Source organism: Hypanus sabinus, chromosome 11 (assembly GCF_030144855.1).
Source record: "Hypanus sabinus isolate sHypSab1 chromosome 11, sHypSab1.hap1, whole genome shotgun sequence".
Lineage (NCBI taxonomy): Eukaryota > Metazoa > Chordata > Chondrichthyes > Myliobatiformes > Dasyatidae > Hypanus > Hypanus sabinus.
The window spans coordinates 30,653,446-30,670,367 of NC_082716.1; the positions used below are offsets into that span (position 1 = coordinate 30,653,446).

Here is a 16,922-nt window from a genome sequence, read left to right on the forward strand (position 1 = left end):
TGAGTGCCAGACGATCTATCCATGGGTGACTGACAGGAAATTATTAATGTCATGTTGGTGGGTGGGTGGTGTTATTCTTCTGTTATAGAGAGAAGGTTCATCTAGAATACTTTTATCCTACTGGTGTCCTTATTTGAGAAAGGATCTTAATAATGCTGGAAATAGTAAACCTTCACTGAGTGAGACTTAATAGCTGGAATGTATGGATGTCTTCAGATAGAGTTGGACAGGCTACACTTGTAATCAATGGCTTTTCAAATAGTATGGTGATCTTGGATGTGGAAAAGATGTTTTCTTGTGTAGCAGAATCTAGAAAGGTTACTTGGTTTTTATTAAAGCAATCCATTTATGGCATGAGGTGCAGTTTGAGAGATCATGACTCTGGAACTTCTCAAAGATGGTGGAAGCAACATATGAGCATTTTAATGGCAAACGTAGATAGATTCTTGGTAAACATGAAGATGAAGAATTATAGATTGGAAGAGCAGGTTGTGTGGTTACCAGTAGATCAGCCATGGTATTTGTCTTATTAAATGCCAGAGCAGATTCAAGAAGCTATGGCCTCCTCTATTCATATGGCTCTCAGAATGGTCTCAGACTGAAACAGCGACTGTACTCTTTTCCATAGATGCTGCCTGGCCTGCTGAGTTCCTCCAGAATTTTGTGTGTGTTGCTTAATGCTGCACGTTGATATTTGGCCTTTAACTGGATGTACTTTTACCAAAGCCCTCTGTAACTGAAGAACAATGCTTTTAGTATTGTATTCTATTTTTAGTAGTTCTTCTAGAGCAGTTCTCTAGTGTCTTTTAATTTTTTTTTGCTCAGCATAACAAAACTTGCAATTTCCAGATACATTTACATTTCTTCCCCTCACAGATATCAGGTATCAGAACACTTCCATCAAAATATAGACATCACCACAACATCCTATACAAAAGCCTTTATTAGTATAGCAGATAGGTTTGCATCTATATACTGCAGAAAAGGTTGCCATGTTTTATGAAAGCTATTTGTTTTAGAGTGTACCATACATGTCAAAAAGTCCAAAGGAATATATTCCATTATTTACACCAACCAAAAAGTTCGGGGGCCTTATCGAATATCCAACGAAGTAAATTTTCTTCCTCGCACAAAAAGTCAGGATGTTAGAAAGTTTTTTCTGATGTGCATTAATAATACGACTGCTGGATAAGCCTAAGAAAAAAGACACTGGGTCCAGTTCAAGCTTCATCTTCAGAATCCTTTCCATTTCACACAAAATATCACTCCAGCATGCCTGAAGTTTGGGAAAAGTCCAAAAACAATGGGTGAAAGTTCCAGTATTTACTTTTCATTTAGAACACATTGGAGAAACCCCCAAGTTTCAAGAGACGGTCTGGAGTCAGATGGGCTCTATGCAGAATTTTGAGTTGCAATGCTTTAGTTCTGTTGCAAACTGAAATCATCTTTGCATTATCACAGATGTCTTCCCATGTTTCAGCTGTAATTTCTACTCCCAGCTCTTCCTCCCAAACCCTTCCCAGCTACTCAGCCTCTCCACAAGAACATTCCCTCAGGAATGATTTCTCCATTGTTTTCAATTATATCTGTCCTATTCCATAGAAAATAGCAAAGAGATCTTGTTATGTGGAGCATTATCTACATAATGTTTTGGGGGTCAGGGTCAGTTGCATTTTTGCTTGCTGGAATGTTTCTATTTTGTGGAAACTTGCATTGAGACAATTGCATGATCACCTGAATTGTGTTTAATGAACTTTTTAGGCAATTGCCATCAACTTTACTTTCTGTGAGTTGATATAAAATTTCAGAATTATGTTGTGGCATAATGAAGCATGCATCATTTATGGTTTTAAAAAAAGTATCATGTACTCACAATTTGCTGTTTTAGCAAATAATACTATTTGATAGCTTAAGCTATTTTAACTGATGAATGCAATTTTTTATTACCTTTAAGAATTGCTGATAGAACAGTTTACATTTATGATCTTTTAACATTTGCTTTGATTCCAGCAAATTCAGTGATTAAATGTAACATTGCCAAATATCTGCTCTTGAAACATTGATAGCTGCTATTTTCTTGTTGACCATGGGCAGCAAAAACATCCTTTGGATTCTGCTTAAATGTTTTGATGCAATTAACTATTTTCCCCCTTATCTACCATTTCTATTTTCTTTCAATAGGTGGACTGTCAGGAGAGTCATACTTTCAGAAACAAAACCCAACATTTGGATGCAAGTGTACTCAGAAGCAAAGCGAAAACTAAGCCTTTGGTTCCGGAGATGTGCTTCACATCTGGAAGTGACCACGTTGATCTCAGCCTTCCCACATCTTACATTGAGGAAGATGGAACAAGCACCCTAATTACATGTGCAAAGTGCTGTGTATGTGTTCACGCAAGTAAGTGTTAGATTGGCTCTTTTTGTGGCATAAAAAAAGGAAGCTTTGTATGAGCACCAGATAGTTATCTGCAAACTGCAAATAATATGTACATCTCTGTGACCATCAAATTTCTTTTTATTCATTCCTGAGTATTGCCACAGGAAAAACCTTTCAAGTATTTCATCAGTTATGGAGGAATTGCAAGTACCCAGAAGCTGCTTTAGCTTGATTTTATATAGATGTTGATGAATCATGACTTTGCACATTAAACTTGAGATTTTTGCATATTGAATATTTTTATAATTGCTTTTAACTAAAGCTAGGATTCTTCCACAGCTGGTCCCAAAGATTTACATTCCCTCTGTGAAAACAGTGATTTGCAGTTGAGGCATCCTGGAGATTGGGGATTTAATTTTTACCTCATGAAATACTATGCATTTGTTGTGCCAAAATGACCTAGCTGTAGGGAATTGGACAATATTGAAACCTTTCTTACATGTGACTGCATAATAATGGGAAAAAAATTGAAGTTTTATGTTTTGTACATTGGGGAGGTGGGAATATAGTGGCCACAAGCATGGAAAATGTCATTAAGATTTAATCAAGAATTTTTTAATTTGGCATATGAAAAGGGCAACTGATTTCTGAATCTCTTGCTCAGCCAAATAGTTTTCACTTGTGTAAGAAGCTGTGCAGGTATTTGAACAATCCACAACCTGGACTCTGTTTATCTGTACAACTGTCATTTTCCTTTGTGGGTTAGAGACATACTAGGCGAATGTCAGTTTGTAATTAACACTGTAAGGAACTGTAGTACTAAGGATTTAACTAATGTTCAAATATTCCATCTTTAATGTGTAAAATGCCACACAGAAATTTTACATGTTAAAGCACTTTTGACATTTACGTCGTCTAACATTCACCAGGAAACATGCTGTAAAAATACTCTTCTGATGTGATAATTTTTCCCTATTGTTCCAGATAGTAACCTGAGGCAACTACTGATTAAGTATAGATTTTTTGTGTTTATTTTCCTTAATTATCTGGCTGCAACAAAATCTGAGGTTAAAAGTTGATTTGGCCTAAAGCTGAGCAATTTTATGTCTGAGCGGGAAAATAAATTAATGGAAGTAGTTGCAGTTGGTTAAAATATAATGCGCTTGTAATGAAAGAAGATTATATCCATGTGAAATAAGTGTTTCTGCAAGTCGAGCAACATCTGTGGTGAGAAAGTTAACTTTCATTTGAATTAGCAAGTGAGAGAGAGAGAGAGACATTGTTGCAGGCCAGGAGCCATTTGAAAAAAAACAAGTCTCATCAGGAATGAGTTTTATTTGAGCCAATAAAAAGAAGGCAGATATTCTAAGTAAGTTTCTAGTAAGTTTTTTTTTCTTTCTTTGTATATTAGTACATAGTTAGTGCACTGAGATATGTATTATTTTGTTAGGGAGGTGGGAACTCTGGGAGCCCTCCGGTCTCTCTCAAAAGAACATTTACATGAAGAACATCGAGCTGCAGCTCCTTTAGAGACCATGTTAAGGAGCTGGAGCTGAAGATCAATGAAAATTAGGTGATAGATAGGAGTTACAGGAAGGTAGCCACCCGCAAGTTACAGGAGTCGGGTAGCTGGGTAACCGTTAGGAGAGGGAAGGGGAATAGACCGCCAGTGTAGAGTACTCCTCTGGCTGCTCCTGTCAATAATATCATTTTGGGTACTGCTGGGTTTTTGGAGGTAGTGGAGCAATCTACTAGAGGAAACTGCAGCAACCAGGTCTCCAGCACTGTGGCTCTAGAGGGAGTGGGGTGGGGGAAGAGACTTTCAGTAGTGATGGGGGATTCCATAATTAGTGGAACAGACAGAAGATTCTGTGGGTGTGAAAGAGACACATGGATAGTATGTTGCTTCCCAAGTGCCTGTTTCAGGGAAGTCTCAGATCGGGTCCAAGCATTCTAAAGGGGGGAGTGTGAGCAGCTGGAAGTTGTGGTACAAATTGGTACTTAAGACATTGGTAGGAAAAGGGAGGAGTTGAGTAGAAAGCTGAAAAGCAGAACATCCAGGTTAGTAATATAGGGAGTTAGGTATAGATAGAAAGCTAAAAAAAGCAAGACTAACCTATGGGTGTGAAAGAGATACCTGGAGTGATGTGGCTGAGGATAGGGCGATAGAGTGTAGTGAGACTTTGAGGAAAGATAGATGATTGGGTAACACACAAAATGCTGGAGGAACTCAGCAGGTCAGGCAGAGTCTATGGAAAAGAATAAACAGTTGATGTTTTGGGCTGAGACCCTTAATCAGGACTGTGCAGTAAGGTCAGATGTGTCAGTATTACAGTGGAGTAAAGGGAATTACAGAGGTATGAGACAGGAGCTGGCCAAAGTTGATCAGAAGGGGACACCAGCAGGGACAATGACAGAACAGCAGAGAGTGGAGATTCTGGGGCAATTTTAGAAAGCGCGGGTTAGATACATCCCAAAGGTGAAGTATTCTAAAGGGAGGATGAAGCAACTATGGCTAACAAAGGGAAGTCAAAAGACAGCAGAAAAGGAAAAGGGAGGACACATAATATAGCACAAATTAGTGGAAAAGGTGAAAGTTGATATTGGACCACTAGAAAATGACACTAGAGAGGCAATAATGGTGGACAAAGAAAAGGCAGGTGACTTAAGTATTTTGTGTCAGTCTTCACTGTGGAAGGCAGAAACCGTACACCAGAAATATGAGACAGTCTGGGCAGAAGTGAGTGTAGATGCTATTACTAAGGAGAAAGTGCTTGGGAAGCTGAACGTTGATTAGTCACCCGGACTAGAGGGACTATATCGCAGGGTTCTAAAGAAGGTAGCTGAAGAGATTGTGGAGGCATTAGTAATGATCTTTCAAGTATCACTAGATGCTGGAATGGTTTTGGAGGACTGGAAAATTACAAATTATCACTCCACTCTTTTAAAAAGGGAGGGAAGCAGAAGAAATGAAATTATAGGCCATCTGGCCTGACCTCACTGGTTGGGAAGATGTTGCAGTTCATTATTAAGAATGAGCCTTCAGGGTACTTGGAGGCACATGATAAAATAGGCCCCAGTCACCCTCACTAATCTTTTGGAATACTTTGAGGAAAGAGCAAGCTGCATAGACAAAGGTGAATTGGTGGATTTTGTGTACTTAGATTTGCAGAAGGCCTTTGACAAGGTGCCACACATGAGGTTGCTTAACAAGGTAAGAGCCTGTGATATTATAGGAAAGATACTAGTATTGGATAGAACATTGTCTAATTGGCAGAAGGCCAATTATGGGAATAAAGAGAACCTTTTCTGGTAGGCTGCCAGTGACTAGTGGTGTTCCACAGGGTTTGTTGTTGGGACCACTTCTTTTTACGTTATATGCCAATGATTTGGAAGGTGGAATAGATGGCTTTGTGGACAAGTTTGAAGATGATGTGAAGATACGTGGAAGGGCAGGTGGTGTTGAAGAAGCAGGGAGGTTGCAGACAAATCAGAAGAAGGGGAAAGAAATGACTGATGGATTATAGTGTAAGGAAGTGTATGGTCTTGCATTCTGATAGAAGGAATGAAGGGTGTGGTCTGTTTTCTAAATGGCAGAAAATTGAAAAATTAAAGGTGTAAAGGGACTTGGGAGTCCTCGTATAAGGTTCTCTAAAGTTTAACTTGCAGGTTGAGTTGGTGGTAAGGAAGGCAAATGCAATGTTAGCACTCATTTAAAGAGGACTAGAATATAAGAGCAAGACTGTAATGCTGAGGCTTAATGGTCAGACTGCACTTGGAATATTGTGAGCAGCTTTGGGCTCCATATCTAAGAAAAGATTTTCTGCCATTAGGGAAGATACAGAGGAGGTTCAGGAGAATAATTCCAGGAAGGAAAGGGTTAATCTGGAGTTTAGAAGAATGAGGGGAGATCTCATTAAAACCTATTGAATACTAAAAGGTTCAGATAGAGTTGATGTGGAAAGGATGATTCCTATGGTGGGTAAGTCGAGGACCAGAGGGCACAGCCTCAAAATAGAGGGACATCCATTTAGAACAGAGACGAGGAGGGATTTCTTTAGCTAGAGGGTAGTGAATCTGGAATTTGTTGCCACAAACAGCTGTGGTGGCCAAGTCATTGACTATATTTTAAGTGGCAGTTAATGGGTTCTTGTTAGTCAGGTGTCAGAGGTTATGGGGAGAAGGCAGGAAAATGGAGTTGACAGTGATAATAAATGAGACAGGATAGACTCAGTGGCTGAATGGCCTAATTCTGCTCCTTTAGCTTATGGTTTTAACTGTTTCAGGTTGAAGATCTAAGCTGAGAGTTCTGATAAAAGTTTATTGACTAGTTATTGAACTGTTAACTGTACTTCACAATCCACATATGCTACTCGATCTAACTTCAAACTGCTTTTATTACAGTTTTTGCGCTTTGATATTGAGGTTACTTCTTCATAAGAAATTATCTCCAATTTAGTCAGCTGGAATAGTAGGAAGGATGTGACAGCCTTGAAGTGCCTTAAGTTTTGCCTGTATTGGAATGGTTCAGCATTGGATATTTTAGAAGCAAAAGTCTGCACAAACTCTAATTGTTCTCCTTGTACAGAACGCTAAAAGAAGATGGGGTATAAGTGCCCAAGTAAACAGTTGATGCAGAACAGTTCCAGTTAGTGGAAGGGTTGAAAACAGGGTACTGTCAAAAAAGGGACATTTGTTTAGAAAGGTTGATACCTGCCATTCATTGTCCCATAGTGTGTTGATTGTGAAAAGGGAACTATATTGATCCTTGACAGGAAAATAATATGCAGATTTATGGAAAAATGGCAGGGTAATGGGACTAGCTACGTTGCACTTTCAAAAATTTGATATGGACTCAAAAGACTAAATGGCTGCCTCCTCCACTGTTATATTTGATCCCGATTTTTTTTTTTCATAGTGATTGGGTACAACACCATCTTTCCCCTTTTACTGCTCTCACTAAACATCAGAATCAGATTTAATATCATCAACATATGGCATGAAATTTGTTAATTTTATGGCAGCAGTACAATGAAATGTGATAAGTAGAGGAAAATAACTACGCAGACACGCGCGCACGTATTCACTCCCCTTTGAAAGTTCTCATGCTTTATTGTTTTACAGTATTGAATCACAGTGGATTTAATTTTTTTGACGTTGATTGAAAAAGTGGTCTAAATTAATTAAATATAAAGCACAAAATAATTGGTTGCATAATTACTCACCCCTTTCAAGTCAGTATTTAGTAGATGCACCTTTAGCAGCAATTACAGCCTTGAATCTATGTGGATATGTGTCCAATCAGCTTTGCACATCTGGACACTGCAATTTTTCCCCATTCTTCTGTACAAAACTGCTCAAGCTCTGTCAGATTGCATGGGGATTGTGAGTGAACAGCCCTTTCTAAGTCCAGTCACACAATCTCAATTGGATTGAGGTCTGGACTCTGACTGGGCCACTCCAGAACATTAACTTTGTTGTTTTGAAGCCATTCCTGTGTACCTTTGGCTTTATGCTTGGGGTCATTGTCTTGCTGGAAAACAGATCTCCCAAGGCTCAGTTCTTTTGCAGTCTGCATCATGTTTTCCTCCAGGTTTTCCCAGTATTTTGCTGTATTCATTTAGCCCTCTACCTTCACAAACTGGACTTTCCAGATGGCAGGTGTATTTTTTATTGCACTCAATTTAAACATCTTGACTGCACATGATTGTCTCCATTTATCTAATTATGTGACTTTGGAAACCAATTTGCTGCACCAGTGATGGCTTGGTGTTTCATATTAAAGGGATGAATACTAACACAATCAATTGTTTTGTGTTTTATATTTGTAACTAATTTAGATCACTTTGTAGAGATCTGTCTTTAACACAGAAACTTTTTTCTGTTGATTAGTGTAATAAAAACCCAAATTATATCCACCATATTTCAGTGTTGTAAAATAAAACATGATAACTTCCAAGGGGAGTGTATACTTTTTATGAGCATTGTATGTCTATAAAATAGTTAAGTTAAAATATGCCGTGTAAAAAGAGCAGAAATTTTTTAATGAAGTAATGAGTGGATATTCATTTCTGGGCCACCAACATCATGGGCGACCCTAACAACAGCCCTAATATAAGCCCGTTATGGATTTGAGGAATAATCTTAATGGGTTCATACACATTAAAAGTTTAATTATTTGCATTTTCCAATAAATTGCATGAGTTGAAAAGCTGTTTTGATTATAAACTTCTAAAACAGAAAAAATGTTCTTTGCTTTCAAGGCTGTTATGGAGTCGCTCCTGAAAAAATAACCGATGACTGGATCTGTTCAAGATGTTCTGCTAATGCTTTATCAGAAGTAAGTATCATGGCATGTGTGTAGTTGATCAATATAATCCTTTTTGAAAAGAAAGAAATTTGATGATCTAGGCAGAGGTGTAGGTGAGTTGATTTCAGTTTGCAGACAACTCAGGAGGAGTCATAGAAAATAAAGAAGGTTCTCAAAGGATTTAGCTGGATAGAGACCAGTTGGAAAAGATGGATTTAATCTGAATAGCTGTGAGAAGTTGTATTTTGCGAAGTCAAACACAAGATGAAAGCATACAGCAATTGGCAAGACCCTTCAGTGTATTGATGTGTAGAAGAATCTTGGGGCACAAGTCCACAAATTCCTTAAAGTGGTGACAAGGCAATAAATAGGTGGTAATGAAGGCGTATGTCATACTTACCTTCATTAGTCTGGATATTGAGTATAGAAGTCAGAAAGGCATGTTGTAGCTATATAAAACTTGATCCATTCTTGATCCTATGTAAGTTCAACACCAAATTTGATTACAGTTAGCTAGAAACCAGAGCTGTGGAGAATGTACTCAGGCAGATGTAAAAGGGAGCAAAATTCAAACTGCTGGAGGAACTGAGTAAAAGTAAAGGGATCATCAACATTTTGGGTCATAACTTTGCTTCAGGTTTGGAAAATAAATGGATGAACCAGGTAATGGCACATGAAGCAGAATGTGAGGTTATACAAGGTGATCAAAGTCATAAACAAAGTGACTGCGAAGCTGTACAAGGGCATGGTAGTTCATGAGGTAAGTATGTAAATACAGTAAACAGTACAAAATTCAAATTATATATTAATCTTTGTTGATGGGTTTGTATTATAAACCAAAGACACCTTGCTGTAATTTGAAAACTTTATTTAACAATGTAATTGGCTTAGAATAGCTTGATTGATCCTTGGAATGACAGAATTGTTCTCCAAGGAGTAATTTGTTTGAGCAGCATTGGCAAGAAACAAGGTGATTTCATTGACTTAATGTTCTGAAAAGGACTCATCAGGTTGATGCCAAGTGGCTGTGTCTTCTAGCTGGAGAGTGTAGGGGCAAGGACAGGGTGTCAAGATGGGGGTGGGGGCGGATATTCATTTAGAGGTAAAGTGAGATTTATTTTAGGAGAAGTCTTTAGAATTCTAGCTGCAGATGCTGAAGTATTGAGAAAATTAAAGCTGGGTCTAGGAGTTTTAATTATAAAGGCTAGAAGAGGATGTGGAAATAACGTGGGAACGTGAATATTATGACAAACTCAGCTATGTATAGATGAATTATAATTTGAGGTTCTATTGCATGGGTGAGAAACCATGTAATTAACTTCTGTACTTTTGATCAAATTTCTAGTAGTGCAAGTTCCATGAACTTGAAATCAGTCTTGCTGATCAGACACAAAAAAAAATTGAAGTTTGTGAATTGTAAAGCTGAGGATATATATAGATTTGAACTGGTTTAAAATTTTGAAGATTATCAAAGTGCTTTAAGTTTTCGAAGACTACTATGTTAAGAAAATAATACTATTGCACCACAAGCTAGTATATTCTTGTGTCTTTTGCATTTATACAGGATTGCTGTCTCTGTACCCTTCGGGGAGGAGCTCTTCAGAAAACCACCGACAACAGGTCAGTTGTTAATTTTAGAACATTATGCAAAGAAATGTTCTCGACAGATCTCCATCTTAAATTACCCATTTTAAAATGAAGGAAGGTCCATCCAGGACAAACCCAAGTGTGATGGTGGATGACCTTTTGATGCTCTGTTCTCCTGGGGCACAGCTACTGTGTAGACGATTATCACTGACTGGGTGGATGTTCCCAGTGATAAGCTGCTGGAGCATGTAGTTTGCATGATAAGGCAGCTGTTGTGCATCTCTGCCATGTGCACAGTAATGACACAATGCCTGGAATGCAGAGGAAGAGGTGGAATAAGAAAGGCTGCTGTGTCTCGGTCTGCTGAACACGTCGACTATACTGGCAATAATACCCCTGGGTGTAAAGTGAACTGGACTTGTAGAATTTTATTTTTTAGCTGAGTGATTTCAAGACTGTGTGTTCTTTATATTTAGCATTTATGCCTTCTTTGATCAGATGCTTCTCCCTGCTTGCTCCCAATGTTACGGATTCCTACCCCATCCATTTCTCTGTTAGTCTTGGTCACAGAATTACATGGCATGTAAACAGACCATTCGACTCATTTCGTCCATACTAACTAAGGTGCCTAACTGAACTAGTCTTATTTGGCCCACATCCTTTTCTACCCGTATACATCCAAACGTCTTTAAATGTTGCTATTAACCCAACTCTAACACTTTCCCTGACAGCTTGTTTTAGACATCCGCTACTCTATGTAGAAAAACATTGCCTCACAGGTCAACTTTAAATCTCTCCTCTTTCTACCTATGACTTTCTATGACCTCTAGTTTAAACTCTTCAACCTTTTTCTAGTTGGCTGCCAGTAATTAGTGGTATTCCTCAGGAGTCAGTATTGGGACTGCTACTTTTTACATTGTTTATCAGTGATTTAGAGAATGGATTTGATAGTTTTGTGGCAAAGTTTGCAGATGATACGAAGGTAAGTGAAGAGGTAGGTAGTGCTGAGCTGAGGAAGCAATACGATTTGCAGAAGGACTTGGACAAATTGGAAGAATGGGCAAAGAAGCGGCAGATTGAATACAGTATTGGGAGATATATAATAGTGCATTTTGGTAGAAGGAACGAAAGTGCAGACTGTTACCTAAATGGAGAGAAAATTCAAACATCAGAGGTGCAGAGGGTCTTAGATCCTCATGCAAGACTCTCAGAAAGTTAATGTACAGGTTGAGTCTTTGGTAAGGAAGGGGAATGCAATGTCACCTTTAGAAAAATGCAGGGGGAGGATCTCATTGAAACCTACAGAACGTTGAAAGGCCTAGATAAGGTTGAATGTGGAAAGGATGTTTCCTATGGTGGGGATGTCCAGAACTAGAGGGCACACTCACAAAAGTGAGGGGTGATCCTTTAGAACAGAGGTAAGGAGGATTTTTTTTTTCGCCGGGGTTAGTGAATCCGTGGAGTTCTCTGCCACAGGCAGCTGTGGAGGCCAAGACTGTGGGTATATTTAAAGCAAAAATTGATAGTTCTCTGACTGGTCAGGGCATGAACGGATATGGCAAGAAGGCAGGTGTATGGGGTTGAGTGGGATCCAGGATCTGGCATGATGGAATGGCAGAGCAAACTCAATGGGCTGAATCGCCTAATTCTGCTCCTATGTCTTATGGTCTTAAATGCCAGAAAACTAATACGTATTTGCATTAAAGGTTAATAGGATAAGTTTATGCTGTACAGCTTACTTTGACTTTTTATGGTCTGCTTCCAGTTTTTTCTTACTAAAATGCAAATCCCAGGCATCTGGATCTCTGCTGACCTCAGAATTTCCTGTTTGGTCATGGATTTATTGTACTGAGAATTTTTTTAAGAATTACTTAAAAAAAATTTTTAGAAAACCATTCTATATTTGAAATATCCCTCTGTCTGAGTGATGGTACCATCACTGACCTTCACTGTTTGGTCACCGTAATCGTTCAAAGGTGAATTCTTGCTTCCTGATATAAAATTAGTATTTAGCATGTAAATAATTGCATGTACTTGTGTAAAACCAGGTAGGCTTGTCTATCGTTTTTACTTTATTTTTAAGCTATATTTTATGATTAATCAAGGATATCTTCAAGTTGTATATTGTTTTAAATGATTAACTACCTTTTTAGAAATATTTAATTGCTGCTTTTGTGATGTATGATGCATTTTTGTTTGTTATTTGAAAGCTATTGACCAGCTTTCATGTTTTCTGCCCAAACACTGCATCCGAGAATATCTACTACCCCATCCATAAATTTATTGACATGTATCAAAGAACTATAAAGTTGTACCTTTGGAATAGCATTATCTAAATAGTAAAGAACACTGTTTAAATCAAATGCATATAAAGCCGGTAATGTTAAAACTAAGTTTACAGTGAAATTGTAAAAATAGTGATAAGCCAAAACTTGGCATTACTATTACTTTAGCTAAATGGAAAATAGAGCTATAATTTCAGATAACTTTCAAACAATATGCAATAGCTATCGTAATATATTTTAAATGATATGTATAATATTTTAATAAAGGGAGTAAAATTGTTTTTTTGTTTAACTAGTTCTGACAATGTTGCAAAACACTCAGAATTCTGTTTGACTTTTCTCATCCTATACAAGAAACGGTATACATTTCCCTTAAGCTAGATTGCAACCATTTACAATAACATTTAGGCAAACGTCCCTTCATCAAGGGTTAACCTGAAATATTTCTGAAATACAGTACGCATGTGTTCTAAGTATTAACATCATTGCCTGTTTTCGTGACACTGTGCATCTTATGCCAATCTACAGTGTGAGGGGAAATACTTTCATTAAGTTTTTGTTGGGTAAGTTCAGGGTACATTTGCATTCATCCTCAGCCTCTGGTACTAGTTTTTAAACACTGAAGTAATCCTATCATCCTTGACTACTCCTGTTGCTTTTACCTTTGCTCTCGTTCGCAAGCTCAGTTTTCCTGCCAGACTCTTCCAACTGTTTCTGCATCTCGTTTCTCCAGTGCTTAAACACTAATTACTGTACAGTTTTGATTCACTCCTGAACACAGTTAATACTTTCTAGTCCATAATGCAAAAACATACACTTTACTGAAGTCTCATTAGGGGTCCAAGACAGGACTCTCACACTACCATTCACACTTTTACAGTTATCCACACTTTGAAATTCCTTTTCTTACTCGCATCACACACAGGAGAGAGAAAAAACCATTCTTGCCCTCTACAATCCTTCTCCCTACATTCCCTTTTCTGTGTTTTTTTTAAATTGAAATACAGTGTGGAATCGACCCTCTGGCTTTTTGAGCCGTGTTGCCCAACAATTCTCCTCTGGAATTAATCCTAGCCTAATCACGGGACAATTTACAATGACCAGTTAACTTAACAACTGGTACATCTTTGGACTGTGGGAGGAAACCTGAGCACCTAGAGGAAATCCACATGGTCTCGGGAAGAACATACAGGCAGCGGCGAGAATTGAACCTGGATCACTGGTACTGTGAAGCATTGTGCTAATCACTATGCTACCATAGCACCCCTGTTTTTTTTTCCCTACCCTTTCCCTTTGTGGGACACAACCCAGTGTGCACTTGTGGAGCTTGAACCCGACCAGATGCACTCCCTTTTTTTTAACTGCTTTCCTCCACCAACTCCCTTTTATATGTTGGTGACTATTGTGATGGTGTACCTTGACGATTCCACACAGCAGGAAATCTGCGTTCCAGCAGCAGATTTGTTCCTTTGCTCTAATGAGTTGTGTGGCATTTGGGACTTATCAGCCTGCTGGGCACAATTCTGTTCTCCTGTACAACAGACTTCAGGGTTAGACACCTTGATGGAACCTCCGCTAACAGTTGTCAACGATGAACTGGACTCTGGCAACTGTGTATAAAGAGATCAGCATGGTCCCTGACACCACACTGCTGTGAAGTCTGAACAATGAATTTACATTTGATCTGGAAATTGACTAGTTGTAAACAAATACTGATCCAATAGAAACTTTATATACTTCTGAATCCATTATTTTCATATTGAAATAGCAATCAATGCATATTTCAGGTGTTATTAATCAATTAAGTCTATTTGTTAAAAGGTTAATGTTTAAGAGAATTAGTAAAATAACTGTCCCAATCGTAAGTGTTGTTTGCATCTTTATCTTGGTCTGCTTGGTGATCTTGGTTCCTAGGCTTGAACAGAAAGTCTATAGAGAGTTTGGCTTTCATAGACACTGAGTGACTACACTTTATAAACTGTCAGTTTATCACCTTTACTATTGACTTAGTTTAAGTTTCACATAGAAAGGCTGTACAAAGTGTGTTCTGTTCTGTTAGCACACATTTAACCCTTGCTTTGCTGCAATTTACACAAGTAAATGGCCAAGATGGCAGTACTATTGAATTTTTTAAATATACATTGTAAGTATCTTTGGAATACATTGAAGGGATTTGAATAAACACAGTTCAATCATTGGGTTATCTATTTAAATATACATTTTTTTGTACAGGTGGGTACACCTAATGTGTGCTGTTGCAGTGCAGGAGGTTCGGTTTGTGAATGTCGCAGAACGCAGTCCTGTGGATGTCAGCCCAATACCACCACTTCGCTGGAAGCTGGTATGAGTTGTGCTTAGTGTCTTAAACCAAGTGCCACTGGTAAATGCTACAAGTTATAAACCCAGATATGTGTTACTATTTAGATCACTTACCCACATCAAATAGTCTCTATTTTGTCCTGCTACTGTCAATCCCGGAGTTCATTTTTGACCATGGAGATATTCAAAGCTATCCTTGACAAATAGAGGAAAGCATGCACTCTTCCCAGAACATGGATCCATGGCAAACAATCTATTTTGCAGGAAATGGATGATAATCTGCATCATTAGGCCTGACATGATTAAGTTCTCAATTGGATTTTTTTCCCCAGTTTACATGTTGTTACAATATGTGAGTTATAACCAAGGAAAAATTTGCTGGAGTCACTTAGCATTATAGTGCATAGATGTTATTAGGTACGTCAAAAATCAAACTTATGAAAAATTAGTGAAAATAGCAAAAATAAACTGCATATATTTACAATAAGATAACTACCAGAAAACACAATAAATAGCTCTATACCATTTTATCCAGTATGATCTCCTGGTAGCTCTATTTATCTACTGTTACGAACCCCGTAACTGGGTGTCTTACCAGCAAAGATAGAAGTGTCTCTTGGAGTCTGGTGATACTATTTTCAACAGTATTTATTAGTACAAAATATACAAAAATAATATCAATGCCAATATACACATAATATATGTCAGCAATGCTAAACCTAAAAGTGTGGGTATAATAATAATCAATACGAAACAAGCTCTATCATTGTTTAGGGGATAATGAATTGTCAGGTGGAAATATAAAGTTCAGTTCAGTTCATGCAGGCTGCGGTAGTTGTTGGTTGCTGTGTTGCAATTGTTGAGCGAGAACTGTAACAGCTATTGACTTGCCAACTTTCCTTTACGATTTTGATCCGTTTACAGAAATGCTTCTACTGTAAAAAGAGAATGAAAAAGACTGGTGGTTGCTGTGTGCAGTGCTCCCATGGTCGTTGCCCCACTTCTTTTCATGTGACCTGTGCCTATGCTGCTGGAGTCATCATGCAACCTGATGACTGGCCGTATGTAGTCTTCATCACCTGCTGTAGGCACAAGACACCCAGTCAAGCAGAGGTAAGTGCAATTTAACAGCAGTAGGTTATTGCTGCTGGGCAGAATTCCCATACTTGTCAAATAAATTAGTTTTACTAATTGCTGTTACAAGAGAATTGTAGGATTATGGACAAGGGTACCTTGGTATTTAGCTTGGTACCTTGGAAATGTATTGGTATTGATGGTTGCTGATCAGAAATCTGTTTTGTTCCATTGAACCCTGTTTTCAGTGCCTCTACAAGTGTTAAAAGAGTGAATGAAGCCATTCATCTCGGTCTCGTTAGTCTTTACTGAGAAGTTTTGAATCATTTCTATTCCTGAAATTTTGATATTGCTGCCCTGCAGTGAAGCCAATGAAAGGAAAGACTACAGCTTTACAGCCACACTTCAGGTGATGGGCTTGAGTGTTGTATATTTCAAGGTATCTCCTTAAGCTATTGACTGCAGCTGTACAATGTTGTGGCTTGAAGGATGGTCATGCAACCATCAATAAAGTACCAACCTTTTGATATTAAAATCTTTCTGTCGTTCTCCTCCTTGACCAAACACACCTCAGTATGCTTATCTAATGCTCTTAACTTCATTGAAATCATTTTCATCATCCTTTTCTGGGCACGCATTCCAATTTTTTTAAATGTCCTTGTGTCAGTTGCTTTAATTTTGTGACCTATTGTTGACAATTCTATTGCTGCTGAAAGCAGTTTCTTTCTAACTACTAAATTTTAAATATTCATGAAAATCTTTCAGTTGATCTTTTTAAAGACAGGTGTTCCAAGGAGAATAATCTGTTCTTCCATATTTCCCTGTCTTTGTACCATTCTACTAAATTTCCTCTTTACCTTCGCCAGGGTTGTGAAATACTTCCTAATGTCTGATCCTAAATAGAACAAGATGCTGTACCTGAGGCTTAACCATTATTTTATAGCACGCTTTTTGTGGTCTTCCCCTATAT

The 16,922-nt window shown here is 38.1% G+C and overlaps 1 protein-coding gene across 4 annotated transcripts in view; it reads left to right on the forward strand.

Moving 5' to 3' along the window:
- The window catches only part of LOC132401808 (lysine-specific demethylase 4A-like), a 71,501-nt gene that overhangs the window by 40,035 nt on the left and 14,544 nt on the right, over positions 1 to 16,922 (forward strand). For all 4 annotated transcript variants that reach the window (XM_059984028.1, XM_059984030.1, XM_059984027.1 and 1 more), the window contains exons 14-18: positions 2,182 to 2,398; positions 8,641 to 8,717; positions 10,252 to 10,307; positions 14,792 to 14,900; positions 15,803 to 15,991. In XM_059984028.1, coding sequence (XP_059840011.1) covers positions 2,182 to 2,398; positions 8,641 to 8,717; positions 10,252 to 10,307; positions 14,792 to 14,900; positions 15,803 to 15,991 — 648 coding nt within the window. The remainder of the gene's footprint in view (positions 1 to 2,181; positions 2,399 to 8,640; positions 8,718 to 10,251; positions 10,308 to 14,791; positions 14,901 to 15,802; positions 15,992 to 16,922) is intronic.